The sequence below is a fragment of the Panthera pardus genome, unplaced genomic scaffold, assembly GCF_024362965.1.
Source record: "Panthera pardus isolate Hobbes unplaced genomic scaffold, ASM2436296v1 HiC_scaffold_13, whole genome shotgun sequence".
Classification (NCBI taxonomy): domain Eukaryota; kingdom Metazoa; phylum Chordata; class Mammalia; order Carnivora; family Felidae; genus Panthera; species Panthera pardus.
The window spans coordinates 3,426,194-3,439,346 of record NW_026526688.1 but is presented as its reverse complement, the minus strand read 5'-3'; the positions used below and the strand labels follow the sequence as shown (position 1 = coordinate 3,439,346).

At 42.7% G+C, this 13,153-nt stretch overlaps 1 protein-coding gene across 5 annotated transcripts in view; it reads left to right on the top strand.

Moving 5' to 3' along the window:
• Positions 1-13,153, top strand: part of CSMD1 (CUB and Sushi multiple domains 1) — a 2,004,702-nt gene that overhangs the window by 1,625,335 nt on the left and 366,214 nt on the right. For all 5 annotated transcript variants that reach the window (XM_053900776.1, XM_053900775.1, XM_053900774.1 and 2 more), the window contains one exon: positions 5,059-5,247. In XM_053900776.1, the coding sequence (XP_053756751.1) occupies positions 5,059-5,247 (189 nt within the window). The remainder of the gene's footprint in view (positions 1-5,058; positions 5,248-13,153) is intronic.

Genomic DNA, 13,153 nt, shown 5'->3' with positions numbered 1-13,153 from the left:
TCATCCATTTTATAAACACAGCGTCCAGTTACAGTCTGTCCTTTTATTAACTTTATTCTTCATGAGGAATGGGACACAGTTTGTATAATAGTCGTTGTATTATCCCCCCAGAATAATCATTTGCTGGCTCTGTTTGTTGTAGAGCTTTGAACCACCACTGTAAAGTAGCCATGATTTTATAGGCAACTGGACAGCTAATGGATATCTCAAGCATATGGAGGTTTCCATTCAATTTTAGAGCGTTGTTTTTTTGGAAATGCTTTCAAAAGTGTCCTTTAAAATATTCCAGAAAAGGAAGATTCATTGCATGTAAATGTATCTATCCTGCTTTGCTGCTAATACACTGTGCAATTTTTAAAAATTGGGGTGCCTGGGTGGCTCAGGCGGTTGAGCGTCCGACTTGGGCTCAGATCATGATCTCATGATTCATAGGTTCGGGTCCCATGTCAGGCTCTCCGCTGTCAGTGTAGAGCCTGCTTCAGATTCCGTGTCTCCCTCTCTCTACCCCTCCCATGCTCGTGCTCTCCCTCTCAAAAGTAAACATTAAGGGGTGCCTGGGTGGCTCAGTCGGTTAAGCGTCCGACTTCGGCTCAGGTCACGATCTCGCGGTCCGCGAGTTCGAGCCCCGCGTCCGGCTCTGGGCTGATGGCTCAGAGCCTGGAGCCTGCTTCCGATTCTGTGTTTCCCTCTGTCTCTGCCCCTCCCCCGTTCATGCTGTGTCTCTCTCTGTCTCAAAAATAAATAAACGTTAAAAAAAAAATTTAAAAAAGTAAACATTAAGAAAAATTACGAAAGGCAAAGAAGAATGTTTTCTGGTGTGTGTGTGTGTGTGTGTGTGTGTGTGCGTGCGTGCACAGGCATGCGTGCATATTAGTTTCTGAGATTTAATGACTTTTTTGTTTTTTAATTTTTTGATGTTTATTTATTTATTTTGAGAGAGAGAGAGAGAGAGAGAGAGAGTATGAGTGGAGTAGGAGCAGAGAGAGAGGAGAGAAAATCCCAAGCAGGCTCCACATTGTCAGGGCAGAGCCAGACTTGGGGCTCGAACCCACCAACTGTGAGATCATGACCTGAGCTGAGATCAAGAGTCTGACACTCAACTGACTGCACCCCTTTTTAAAATTTTTTATAAGTTTATTTATTTATTTTGAGAGAGAGAGAGAGCAAGCACAAGTGGGGTAGGGGCAGAGAGAGAGAGAGGGAAAGAGTTAATGACCTTTCTTAAGATCAGAAAGGAAAACTAGTCAAAATGTAATGGGTATGGATGCCGTGCAGTTGGAAACTTGGACCCGTGGGCACAGGCGCACCCCCACGGTGGGAGGGACGAAGGCAGGCGAGGGCTTAGGCGTGAACCCTGGTGAATAATTTAACATAACCTATTTACTTAATTTCTTGACTTATTTCCTCATCTGTCAAATGGGATTGTGACTGCTGTTTCCAACCCTTTCGAAGGCTGTGGAAAGAGCCTTGGGAGGTAAAAGGTACTCAGAATATGCTTCCCTTTCCTTCGACTGGAACTTGTAGAAAAACAGACAGTTAAGCAGAACTTTGCTTGTGTCAAGTGTACGTTAATATAATGTGCACGTGGACATCGTCAAAGCCATTCGCTTCAGTCATTCACTGGCAGCGAGTTTACTGAGTTCTTTGGTTGACGGGACAAATGATGAGCAGTGTATTTATATCCCTGCGTCAGAAAATGCATCGTCACATTACATTTCGAGGAAGAAGATATTGGGACAGAATCGGCACATACTCAAAGCTTCAACAAAATCCGTTAATGCCACTTTTTCTTTGTATGGTGAGGGCTCGTTCGGGAGGGGGAAAATGCTCGAAGCAGTGCTCTGAAGTAGTCTGTGTAGGTTTCCTTCAAAGTCAGTTGGCTGCCCGTCCTCACAGACTGGTTTTAGTTCACTCTAAAGGGCTTTTCCTACTGAGTCATGTCACCCGCCGTGCACTGCCCTCCATTCTCCCTGCTGCCATCTTGTTGCGCAGTTCTGTTTATGGTGCATTTCAGGTGAGTTGGTCGTCAGAGCTGTTATAATTCTAGAACGCAGTTACCCTCACATGTAGTGTCCCTTCAAAAATATTGTAATGCAAAGCAGTACAATAACTGTACATTGTGCAACTTAGTATTTCTGTCCATTATTTTGTGAAAATGAATGAATGAATGAATGAATGAATGATGGAATAAAGTTAGTACTAACCAGCAGTTATGACTTCAACATAGTGTTTATTTTGCAGTTCAGTTTTGTATGTAAAGAATTCTGCATTTATATTTGTATGCTTTGGTTTCCTCTGATGCTTTTCTCTTTGTTCCCTACAAATTTTGTGTGGGAAAAAGTTTGCTTACCATCTATACATTTTATTGTGAATATTATTACTTAATATATTGCCCTCACATCATCTAAAATATTAAATCCTATTATTTTTAAAGTTCTTTTTTAAGTTACTGTGAGAGAGAGAACAGGGCAGGGGCAGAGAGAGAGAGAGAGAAAGAGAGAATGAGAGAGAGATTGAGAGCGAATCCCAAGCAGGCTCCACGCTGTCAGCACAGAGTCCAAATCAGGGCTTAATCTCACAACTGTGAGATCATGACCTGAGCCGAAACCAAGAGTCAGACACTTGACCACTGAGCCCCCAAGGCGCCCTTTTCCTATTATGTTTATTTGCTGCGGTGCAGCGAGCGTATTGTTTAGTGATCATCAGAGAGCATTTGACAAAATGCAAAAATATAGTTAATGGTTTGTCAGGGATCTTCCCACTGATCCATTTCTTTGGCAAAGTGTCTTTTGGGGGAATTCTTGTGTTAATCTTGTCCCTGCAAAACCAACAAGCTAGTGTATGTACCCATTGTATATAGGGCGTACTCTACAGGCCATCGCTGCGGTGTTACGAAAGAGGTCATAAACACGGCCTTAGGACATGAATGTGCGTGGGGGGATTTAGAGACAGAGGGCCAGAGCAGATGACGGCTGTGGGGGCACATGATGCCGCCTGGCTTTCTGCAGAGCCGTGCCCTGCACAGGAATGGAAGGATGTCATGACAGTTGGCACCTGTTGTTTACAGTAGTAGGCACACAGTAGTTTTCAGGAAATTAGTTAGAATATTTAAGAAAAAAATTCTTGGGAAAAATAGTGCCATATATATGTCTTTTCACTTAGCTGCTTCTTCTGCTTATTGTTTTATTTTTTCCTCTGGAAATCTTAACTATGATGGTCTTCCATTTTTTACCCAGTGTAACCAAACTCTGGGGTTAAGCACACAGATTTGCAAAGGGCAAAACCTGCTTATTTTGCCAACTCTGAAACCACCTGCAAGTTCAGAGTTCCCAAAATGACCCTCCGTTCTGATAACTTGATAGAAGGACTTGACATACGTTGAAAGCTGTTGTGCCCACAGTCACATGCATTACAGAAAGGATCCAGGTTAGGCAGAGGAAGACACAAAGGGTGTCATCCTCTCCCCATGGGCCCATGAATGGTGTCACCTCCTCCTAGCCACGCTGTGGGGCAATACGCACAGTCCTGCCAAACTGGGAAGCTCACTGGGGTCTTTGTGTCCAGAGATCTGATTGGTGTTTCATTAGAGAAGCATCATGCATTGAATCATTGCCCTCGTGGTTCAACTCAATCTCCAGCTGCCCTTTCCTTGTCGGCCAGACTGAAATCCTTTTGGTCCAGGGGCACAGCATGGACAACAAAACACTCCTAGCACTCAAGGAGTTCCAAGGGTTGGGGCGCCTGTGTGGCTCAGTCAATTAAGCGTCCACTTCTTGATTTCAGCCCAGGTCATGATCTCATGTTTTGTGGGATTGAGCCCCGTGTTTAGCTCTGCACTGACAGTGCAGAGTCTGCTTGGGATTCTCCCTCTCTCTCAATCTCTCTCTCTCTCTCTCAAAATAAATAAATAAACTTAAAGAAATTCCAAGGGTTTACAGGTTACCTCTTAGGAGCTAGACTTCTCTTAGAAACCACATTTCTAACTACCCATTTTTCAGTAGTGGCTCAGCTTTCTTGCTTGCAATCTGGTACCTATTGAATCACATTTGGCTGTATAGTAATGAAGAAATATTATCACTCATTATTTATTTTAAAAACTCACTCCTTACTTGTATGTCATGTATTTGACTTAATGAGTGAGGGTATAAGGTGTAAGGTACATCACTCAAATTTATGCAGTGACTGGAAATGTTATTCCAAAGATCATTTTGGGGGGACTGAGCATCATCAGTGATGATTTAAGATTTTTAATTAATGGTCTAAGTCATCACTGTAATGCTCCAAACCTAACTTAGAGAGTTGTGTATAAGCAATGGCAGAGTCTTTCTTATGTCTTTGAATTCATAACCATCACACTGTCATCTTCTTCCCCTGCTCCCGTTTTCCTTATCTTTTCAAATGTATATTCTAAAAATAAAGAGAAATCTGAGAGACAGAGCAAAGAAACTCTTGTAACGACATGATCATAATCACTTGACTTTATATAGCACTTTACTTTTTAGCGCCTTTGAGCATAGGCTAATTGTAGCCATCTCCAAAGTGGCTGACTGACATGCAAATGTGAAAAATGCACGGATGTGTGGAATGCAGTTTTAGAGAATCAGATCCAGTGAGGTCTTAGTTTGCAGTATGTGTGTATGGACTTGGGCGCATGTGTGCGTGTCTACGAAAGTTGAAGGATGACTGCCCAAATGTAACTAGAACATAAAATACAGTGAGGGGAAGGGGGAGGCTAAAGAGAGACAGAAGACAGGCTTCATTTAACAGTTCACTGCTTTTCCAACGAAGTGAAGTAAACTTCAGACATCAAGGGATTATTCAGGTTTGTAGACTTACAGGTCATCTGATAAATAGTTAACAATATCTGTCTCTACAGAAAAACAGGATCAGATACGCAAAAGTGTATTGGTTGTTTACATTAATGGATGGTTGGATTCACTTGAATAATTTTCCAGGTCTGATGATGTCTGGGGATATTTTATATGTACGACTGCACACATATTTTTTCTATAAGCCAGCAGAGTTCCGTGGTTAATGTATTTTTTTCTGCGCACGCAGGTGTGACTCTGGACTCGGACTCTTGCCTTGACCCAGGAATCCCTGTGAATGGGCATCGGCACGGCAGTCATTTTGGCATCAGGTCTACGGTGACTTTCAGCTGTGACCCGGGGTACACACTGAGCGACGATGAGCCCCTGGTCTGCGAGAGGAACCATCAATGGAACCACGCCCTGCCCAGCTGTGACGGTAGGTGGAGCTCAAGGGAGCCATAAACCCTACAGAAGTGTGGACACTGTCGATATCTCAGTTGTTTGGGTGGAATGTGTTGTATTGTACAGGGCGGTATGATACGAAAAGTTGTACACCTTAGAAACAATTCCGTTTAATACTTGAAGTTTATCTAGCACATTTTTTTTTTCTGTGAAGTAAGGCATCTGTCTAGAAATGAAAAATTAAAAAAAAAAATTATGGGCCAGTCTTCAACTTTATCAGCAGACACCGAAACTTACAGAGCTCAGTTATGCACACACTCTTACACGTGGCATTTGTTGAAGACAGCACGAAGGCAGGCTAGTGAGCGCGTGTGCTCCACATCATCAGGCCCGGTCTTCCTCCGAACCGAGTCCAAGCATCGAGTCACCACCCTGAGGTCTACACAGCTCCTCTAAGCTCTCAGCACTCTCCCCGGGACGACCGGGAAGCACCTTCCCAGAAGACCCCCAAGTGGTTTCCCGGGTAGCCACTCCCCCTTCCCTGCACTTATCCGCCCTTGGAAGTCTCCAAAGGAATACCTTGACGATGGCTCCATGCAGGGTATACACAAATACGGTACTTGTGGCCATTCGCAAAGACAGTAAGGGATTTGTCCTTTGGCCATGAATAGAACAACATTATCACATTATCTCTATAAAAAAGAATATATTTTTCCCATTCACAACAGTTTTTCACCAATGTTGTAATGTGGTTGTATTTGTGGCTTAGAGAGAACCATAACAGAAATGAATTTACCTATAGAAAATACCGCACTTCATAACAAACTATTATAAAAAGTTTCATGGAAGGTGAGAACAGAATAACTTTCTTAGTACCAGGAGTGTTATTTCCTATTATCCAGAAGATCCTCACGCATGCAGTAATATAAGAAAACGGCATAAATTATAAATATTACAAAGAACAGACCATCAAGTTTGGGCAGTAAGTGCTAACAGATGACCATGTTCAGGATAAACATAGATCTGTGGATTTCCACACAGGATACAGTTAGTAGAAGTGTAATATCTATATACTCTAAAACCTTCAGGAGTATATTTAACAGGAAACATGGAGGCTTACCTTAAAATAATTTAGAAGTTTACAGTAGAACACAAAAAGAATATCCTCATACAGGGAAATACCTAATACGTTTCTGGACGGTAGGGATGAAATTTAAATATACAAATTTTTTACAAATAAAGTTTTACATTCAATACAATCCAATTAAAATGAATTTGGATTTTTAATAGAAATGTATAAGTATGTTATAAATGAATCTGGAAGAGTAAAGCCTCTAAATAGGCATATATTTTTTTAAAAATGGTAAAGAAGGACTCTATCTGGTATCGAAGTATACCAAAAATAGATGAAAATGAAAATATGAAACCAGTACAGAAATACACAAATAGTTTATATGCCTGTATAAGAACTTAATTTGCTAAAATTATTCCAAATCCATGAGGAGGGATGACATTTCATAAATGATGTTGTTCAAATTGTAAATCCAGACACAATAAATGGAAAACATTGATAGATTTCACTACATACAAATTAAAATTTCTACTGAAAAAAAAGTTAAAGGAAAAGGTCAGACTACAGAAAATAATTGGTCTGTCCATGTAATGTGATTCGAGATACTTTTATCACCCAAACGGATGGAAGAAAAACAGTGACATACACAAAACAACAGGTCCACGAGGAAAACACATACATAGGCTTTTCAGAGAAGGAGACAGAACACTTCAAAATATGTCCACTCTGACACGGACTCAGGAAAATGCAAAAAAAAATTTTTTTTTTTCTACCCTGTTGATTTGCAAAAAAGTAGAAAGGTCAAATTACTCTCCATCATCATGGGATTAGGGAGATGCGCGTTCATTCTGTCCTGTTGCTAGGAAACTGAAATGATACCCCCTTTCTGGAGAAAAGAGCAAGTCTCAGGACAATGCACGTTGTGTACGTGAACATATCCATGCATGTACTTACAGACACATTTACGGTATATACATAGAAACTGGCTGAAAATAGACATTCTAAAACGGTAACCCTAATGCTCTCATTTTGGGAGGTTGGCAAGCTGTAGGGAGAGGGAGAGTCTTTCAGTTTTTATCTCCACATTTTTTTGGTGTTATATGAATTTGTATTAGGTCTTATTTTTGTAATTGGAACCCTAGTGATGAAGAAAATAAATAAAATTTACCCATGTAATTACTGAACAGTGTCAGAGGATGCTAGCTACTGGACTAATAATTTTTTTTAATCTGAGGTATCATAAATAGTATGCAAAAATATTTACTATATTTATAGTAGGATTTTGTATTGGCGAGAATTATAACAAGGGCACAAAGTATGATAAAGGTCTCACACCTAAAATACTTAGTTGTTACTCATGCATAACTAAGCATCAATCAAAATATTTATTAAACCATTTAATCCAAAATCTGCAGTAAGCAAATCATAGAAGTAATTTTATTGGAAGAGTTATTTACCTGATATGCAAACACGTGGCTGGCTTTATTGGGAGCCACTGTGCAAATTTAATAATAGCTGTTATTTCTTTTTATTTTTTTGACCAGAGCTGAATGGGACTTAGGAAGGGAGCACATAGAAGTTGCTCTCTTTTTTCCATTTTCCTTCGGGATGAATGAGTTGAGCAACTGCCAACGCGCGGCCTCAAGTTGTAACTGCAGACTTTTCAGGCAGCGCGGGGAAGATGGAAAAGTTGAGGTCGCTGATTGTGCTTTAAACACACAATCAGTTGGGGCGCCTGGGTGGCTCAGTCGGTTGAGCGGCGGACTTCGGCTCAGGTCATGATCTCGCGGTCTGTGAGTTCTAGCCCCGCGTTGGGCTCTGTGCTGACAGATCAGAGCCTGGAGCCTGTTTCAGATTCTGTGTCTCCCTCTCTCTGACCCTCCCCCATTCATGCTCTGTCTCTCCCTGTCTCAAAAATAAATAAACGTTAAAAAAAAAATTTAAAAAAAATACACAATCAGTTGTGTTGATGAAAGTGCCCAGCTCTTCACAGGAAGATACACAACAGTCGTCTAGCTAACTAGACTCTGGATCTGGTAGAAAAGGCCGCCGTAAGGTACTAGTGAGAGTAGACACTTATCCAGACCCACCTGAGATGGGTAATTTTGATTTTAAATTGGATTCTTCTCAAGAGAGGACAACGACACTCTCCATGTATTCTTGATTGAACAGTGGTGGTAACTTAGTTCGTTTAAATATTTTAGTATCTGACCAAGATGACTTTCTCCTCTGCCCAGCAGACGACCCAGGCACGACTGCCCTCGTCCCCTCAACCAAGCCCATGCAGTAGTCACCCCCCCCCCCCACTCCCACGTCCTTTCGTGTTGCGTTCCCCGAATCCACCCCTCCTCCAAGACCAGGATGCACTCAACCGAATCACACCAGGTCACCAGCATTATTAACTTTTCTAACATCCGTTTCTCCTTGTGTGCAGTGCCACAGACTTTAACTTTAAAACGTATAATTTCAGGTAGCCGGATACACTCTGTGGTAACCCACGCAGCCTGCTATAACAAAATAAAACCAGACACGGTGGCTTCTCTACAGCAGGCATGTGTTTCTCACTGTTCCGGAGGATGGGGTCCAAGTTCGAGGGACAACACGATCCAGTTCTTGTGAGGCCCCCGTTCTAGGCTGCACATGGCTGTGTTCTCCCCGTGTTGTCTCAGGGAGGAGGGGCAAGGGAGCTCTGTGGGGCCCCTTCTATAAAGGCCATAATCAGCCCTTGTGACATACCCACACCTCAAGGCCCTGCCTCCTTAACGCCATCACGTTGCCCATTCGGGAGTCAACATGAGTTACGGCGATACACAAACATCCAGACCATAGCATGTGCATATATCATACATACACTTAATTATTTAATAGTTTTCTCAGTTGTATTTTTTTTTAAGTTTATTTAGTTTGAAAGACAAAGAGAAAGCATGCATGAGCAGGGGAGAGGCAGAGAGAGAGGGGGAGAGAGAGAGAGATTCCCAAGCAGGCCCTGCCCTGAAAACACATAGCCTGATGTGGGGCTCATACTCACGAACCATGAGCTCATGACCTGAGCCGAAATCAAGAGTCGGGAACTGAACTGACTGAGCCACCCAGGTGCCGCTCCTTAGTTTTCTTTTAAGGTCGTAGTGATAGGCATTGAGGGTCTCACCTAAAATACAGCACTTGAGCCTGGATTTCAGTGATGAGTCGAATTTCCCAAAGTGGCCAGCCCATGCAGAGGCACTGAGGCAGAGAAAACGAACACACTGGGGCTGACCTGGCACATTCTGCAGATTCCTGGAGGTTTGGGGACGTAGAGTGAATGGAACATGAACAAAATGGTCAGTGGGAAATTCTCTCAGAGAAACGAAGGGAGGATGGGCAGAGCAGGGTCTCGAGGCCTTAAAGGTAGCTGACATGCTTTAGAAATGACAGCATGCATTTGGCCTTTTCCATAGAAAAGAAAGTACATTCGATTTATGTGTTGTGTCTCTTTTCCTTTCTCCCCACTGAAATCCGTGTACATTTGAAATTTAACCCTTCTAAAAGGAATTTGTAACATAAACTGTTTGCTTTGCTTTGGTTTCATTGAAAACTCTTTCAGATAATAATAAATTTATGATAAATGGCTATTAATAAATCTGAAAACCTGGGGAGATTGTAGAGTTTGATATAAGAGTTTTAGTCAGTCATGGTTGATTGTTTTCATTTAACTGTAAGAACCGCTCTTGTTGCATTTTCAAATCTTAAGCAATCTTTTAACCCCCCTGGGTTTTTATTGTGACAAATGATACATCAATAGGATATTTAAACCTTTAAAGATTCATAGCTCTGAGAATGGAAGAAGAAATCAGAATTAATTACAATATTTTATATCCCCATGAAAAGAAGATACACTCTATCAGTATCTTTCATCTGCATAGCATCTTGCTTCATTTCAGTTTTACCGTTTATGTGTTAGCATACTCACATTTTAAAGAGATATTGTGAACATTCAAATAAAGTGCCTTCTTATTTGTTGAAAGACAAGTGCTAGAAAAATTTTGGAAAACTTTCTTCACTGAATAAATATTTGTGTATACTCTGGACTCTTTCCACAAGCATCTATTGGAAAACTACTGTATTTGTAGGTACACAGCTGTAAGTTCATGAACTTGTAGCTTAGAGAAGGGAAAGACTTATTTTTTAAATCACCCAGTGAAAGAAGTGCTTTATGAGGCACAGGAAAAGTGTTTTGAGAATAGAGAGATGAAAAAGATAAGTTACAATTTGGAATCTTGGAAGTCTTGGGAGGCAGGATTCGAGATGCATCTTTCAAGATACTGTTGAGAGGAAGAATTAGAAGTGAAGGAATGCTAGGAATCCAGGCATGAAAGTGTCAGCGGGCTAAGGGATTTGGGGGATAGGGAGTCCTTTGCTCTGGATGGATGGGAGACTGAAGGTCATTCAGAGCCCTTTCACACTAGTCCTAAGGGACAAACCCTGTTTCCTTGGCAAGACTTGAAACCACAGGGCGCCATGGTCCCAGAGTGGGACTCCAGCTTTCTTTGAGAAAAAACTGAGGATGATGGCAGGGCTTGAAATAACATCCCCTGCTTTAACTGAACAGCTCTAAATTATTCCCCCTTTTATTGGTAGGGTTTCCACGTAAGATTTATTTATTTTAGATAAAAGATTCAGTATAAATACGTGAATGAATGGTGGAACAAATGAGTGAACGAATGAGCAAACTTAATAACTCTGTAGGACATGGAGAGGCCACGGATAATTGGAAATAGAATGTCACCCCATTAAGTTTTTGCTTCAGATAGAACTTTATTAGTAGTTTAAAGCGAACAAGGAAAACGGAAAATAAGAAAAGAGGGACAAAGCAGACGGAATACTGTGTGCTTTCACATGTTAATCTCTCTGAGGAAGAGACAGGAAGGCAGGAGCTGGGACATAAATCACACAAAGAAGGCCTGAAACACGCCAGTTTCACCAAGTGTGAGAGGTGAAAAACAGAAAGTGGCTGTGAAGACAGGGCCCCGGAGGTTACATTCCAAGGGCCTTTGCCGGCAGTGGGAAACTCAGCCGTGGCCTGAGAAGGAAGCCAGTGTTTCAGACACGATTTTGGGAGCCAGCAGGTTGGTCCTCAGAGTCGGTGCTGTGGAAACAAAGGGTATTTTCAGGGAGCAAGGAGAGGCCGTCCGCTCCGATTCCTCTGGCCTGCCTCTGGTCCAGGCAGAGGAGACACGGAGAAGTGAACACTGAAGCCGGGGTTTGGGCTCTACGAGCTCGTGTCCGCACACTGGGACACATCACAGGCCTCTGGGCAGGGTCTGGCGACAGGAAGCGGACACCCGCAGGGTCCGCGGGTGGTCTGGGGGCTTTGCCAAGGACACCCCTAGACCCCCAAGACTCTCCAGGACACTGGCAGCTGGCAGCCTGTCACAGGGCAGTCTGTGAACACGGGGTCCACTCAGACCGCCCGTGCCCCCTCCATCCTGTATCACCCACTCAACGGTCCACATCCCGTTGGCCCGGACACCTGTGCGGGTGGACTCGGCAGCCCCCCGGCCCACCCCACCGTGCTCTAATTCCCTAGACCGCCTGTGAGTTCCGAGAACGTGTTCAGACCCTTGTTCTTAGTCCTGATTAGTCACCTCCTCAAGTTATTTTGCTGGCCCACTGGAATGCCAACTTTGGAAGAAGAGTGTTTTGTCTGTGTTACTCCTTGCTGTGCGCCCAAGAGCTTGCGTGGGCCTGGAAAATACCAGTAAATTCCTCAGTAAGTCATTTTGGATGGAGGTGTGGGTGGATGAAAGGATTAAAGTAGAGCCAGAGGCAGAACTCGAGACATGTTTGGGAAAGACTGCCTATACGTTCATCTCTCTTGTCTTTCCTCCTTTCTGTACGTCTCCGTTTTCCCGAGAGGTTGCCGGTGTAATGTCTCTGGGTCTCTGACAGTGGGTAGGTAACGTAAATAGCAAAGTGAAATTCAAGGAATTATGGCCCTAAGGATAGCAAAAGTAAAGGTTTACTGTGCTTTTTACAACTACCGGAAAAGACTGTGCACTGCAGGAAGAAACAGATTATTGTCATTCAGACTACATGCCCTGCTCCCTGTGGCGCTTCTAAGGGAATGGAGACTTGTCTGTGAGGATGTGGCCAGAGGCCCATGTGGACAGTAAAAACGAAAGCAGTTCCCTTATTTCACTCTCTTCCCTCTTCGATGTCAGGCGGGAATACCAGTACAATTGTGTACCTCAAATCTCCTTTCCCTAAAAAAAGAAGGAAAAAAAAAACAAAAAAGGATGCTTTGTGGATGAAATTATTTCTATTCAAAACTCTTCATAACGCTTGAAGACTGTGTTGCATTTGCACATACATGAATCAAAACGAGCTGCAGATTTACTGATTTACTTCATCGGTGTCTTTCTTTGTTACCTTGCTCCTAAACGGCGCCTCGATGGCGTGGGTTCGCGCTTTCTGAGTTCGGTGTTGAACTGATGGAAACATCAGTGGTCAGATGTCTCTCCTCCCAATCTTCTCCCAGTATACGATCCACCATTTTATCCTGATGGCATGAAGACAGAGGGTGAAACAGAGATTGATGAATTTTATAGTGTCTTAAGTGTAGCTGGATATAGATTATTTTTATCCGTTTTCTCCAGCGTGTGGAGGTTTTAAGGTAAAGATTACTGCAAATAACTGCATATGTGATACCTCAACTTGACATCAAATGGTTTCCACTCGTTATGCTTCCATCCTTGGTAAATACTTGAGAAGCTAACGTCCCGATCTACCCTGATCCAATCACAGACACATAGAAAGTTGCTAATAGGTAGCTGCTATGCTCGAGGCTACATTCTGTCCCAGGTCTTGTCCCAGGCCACGGCCACCTTTC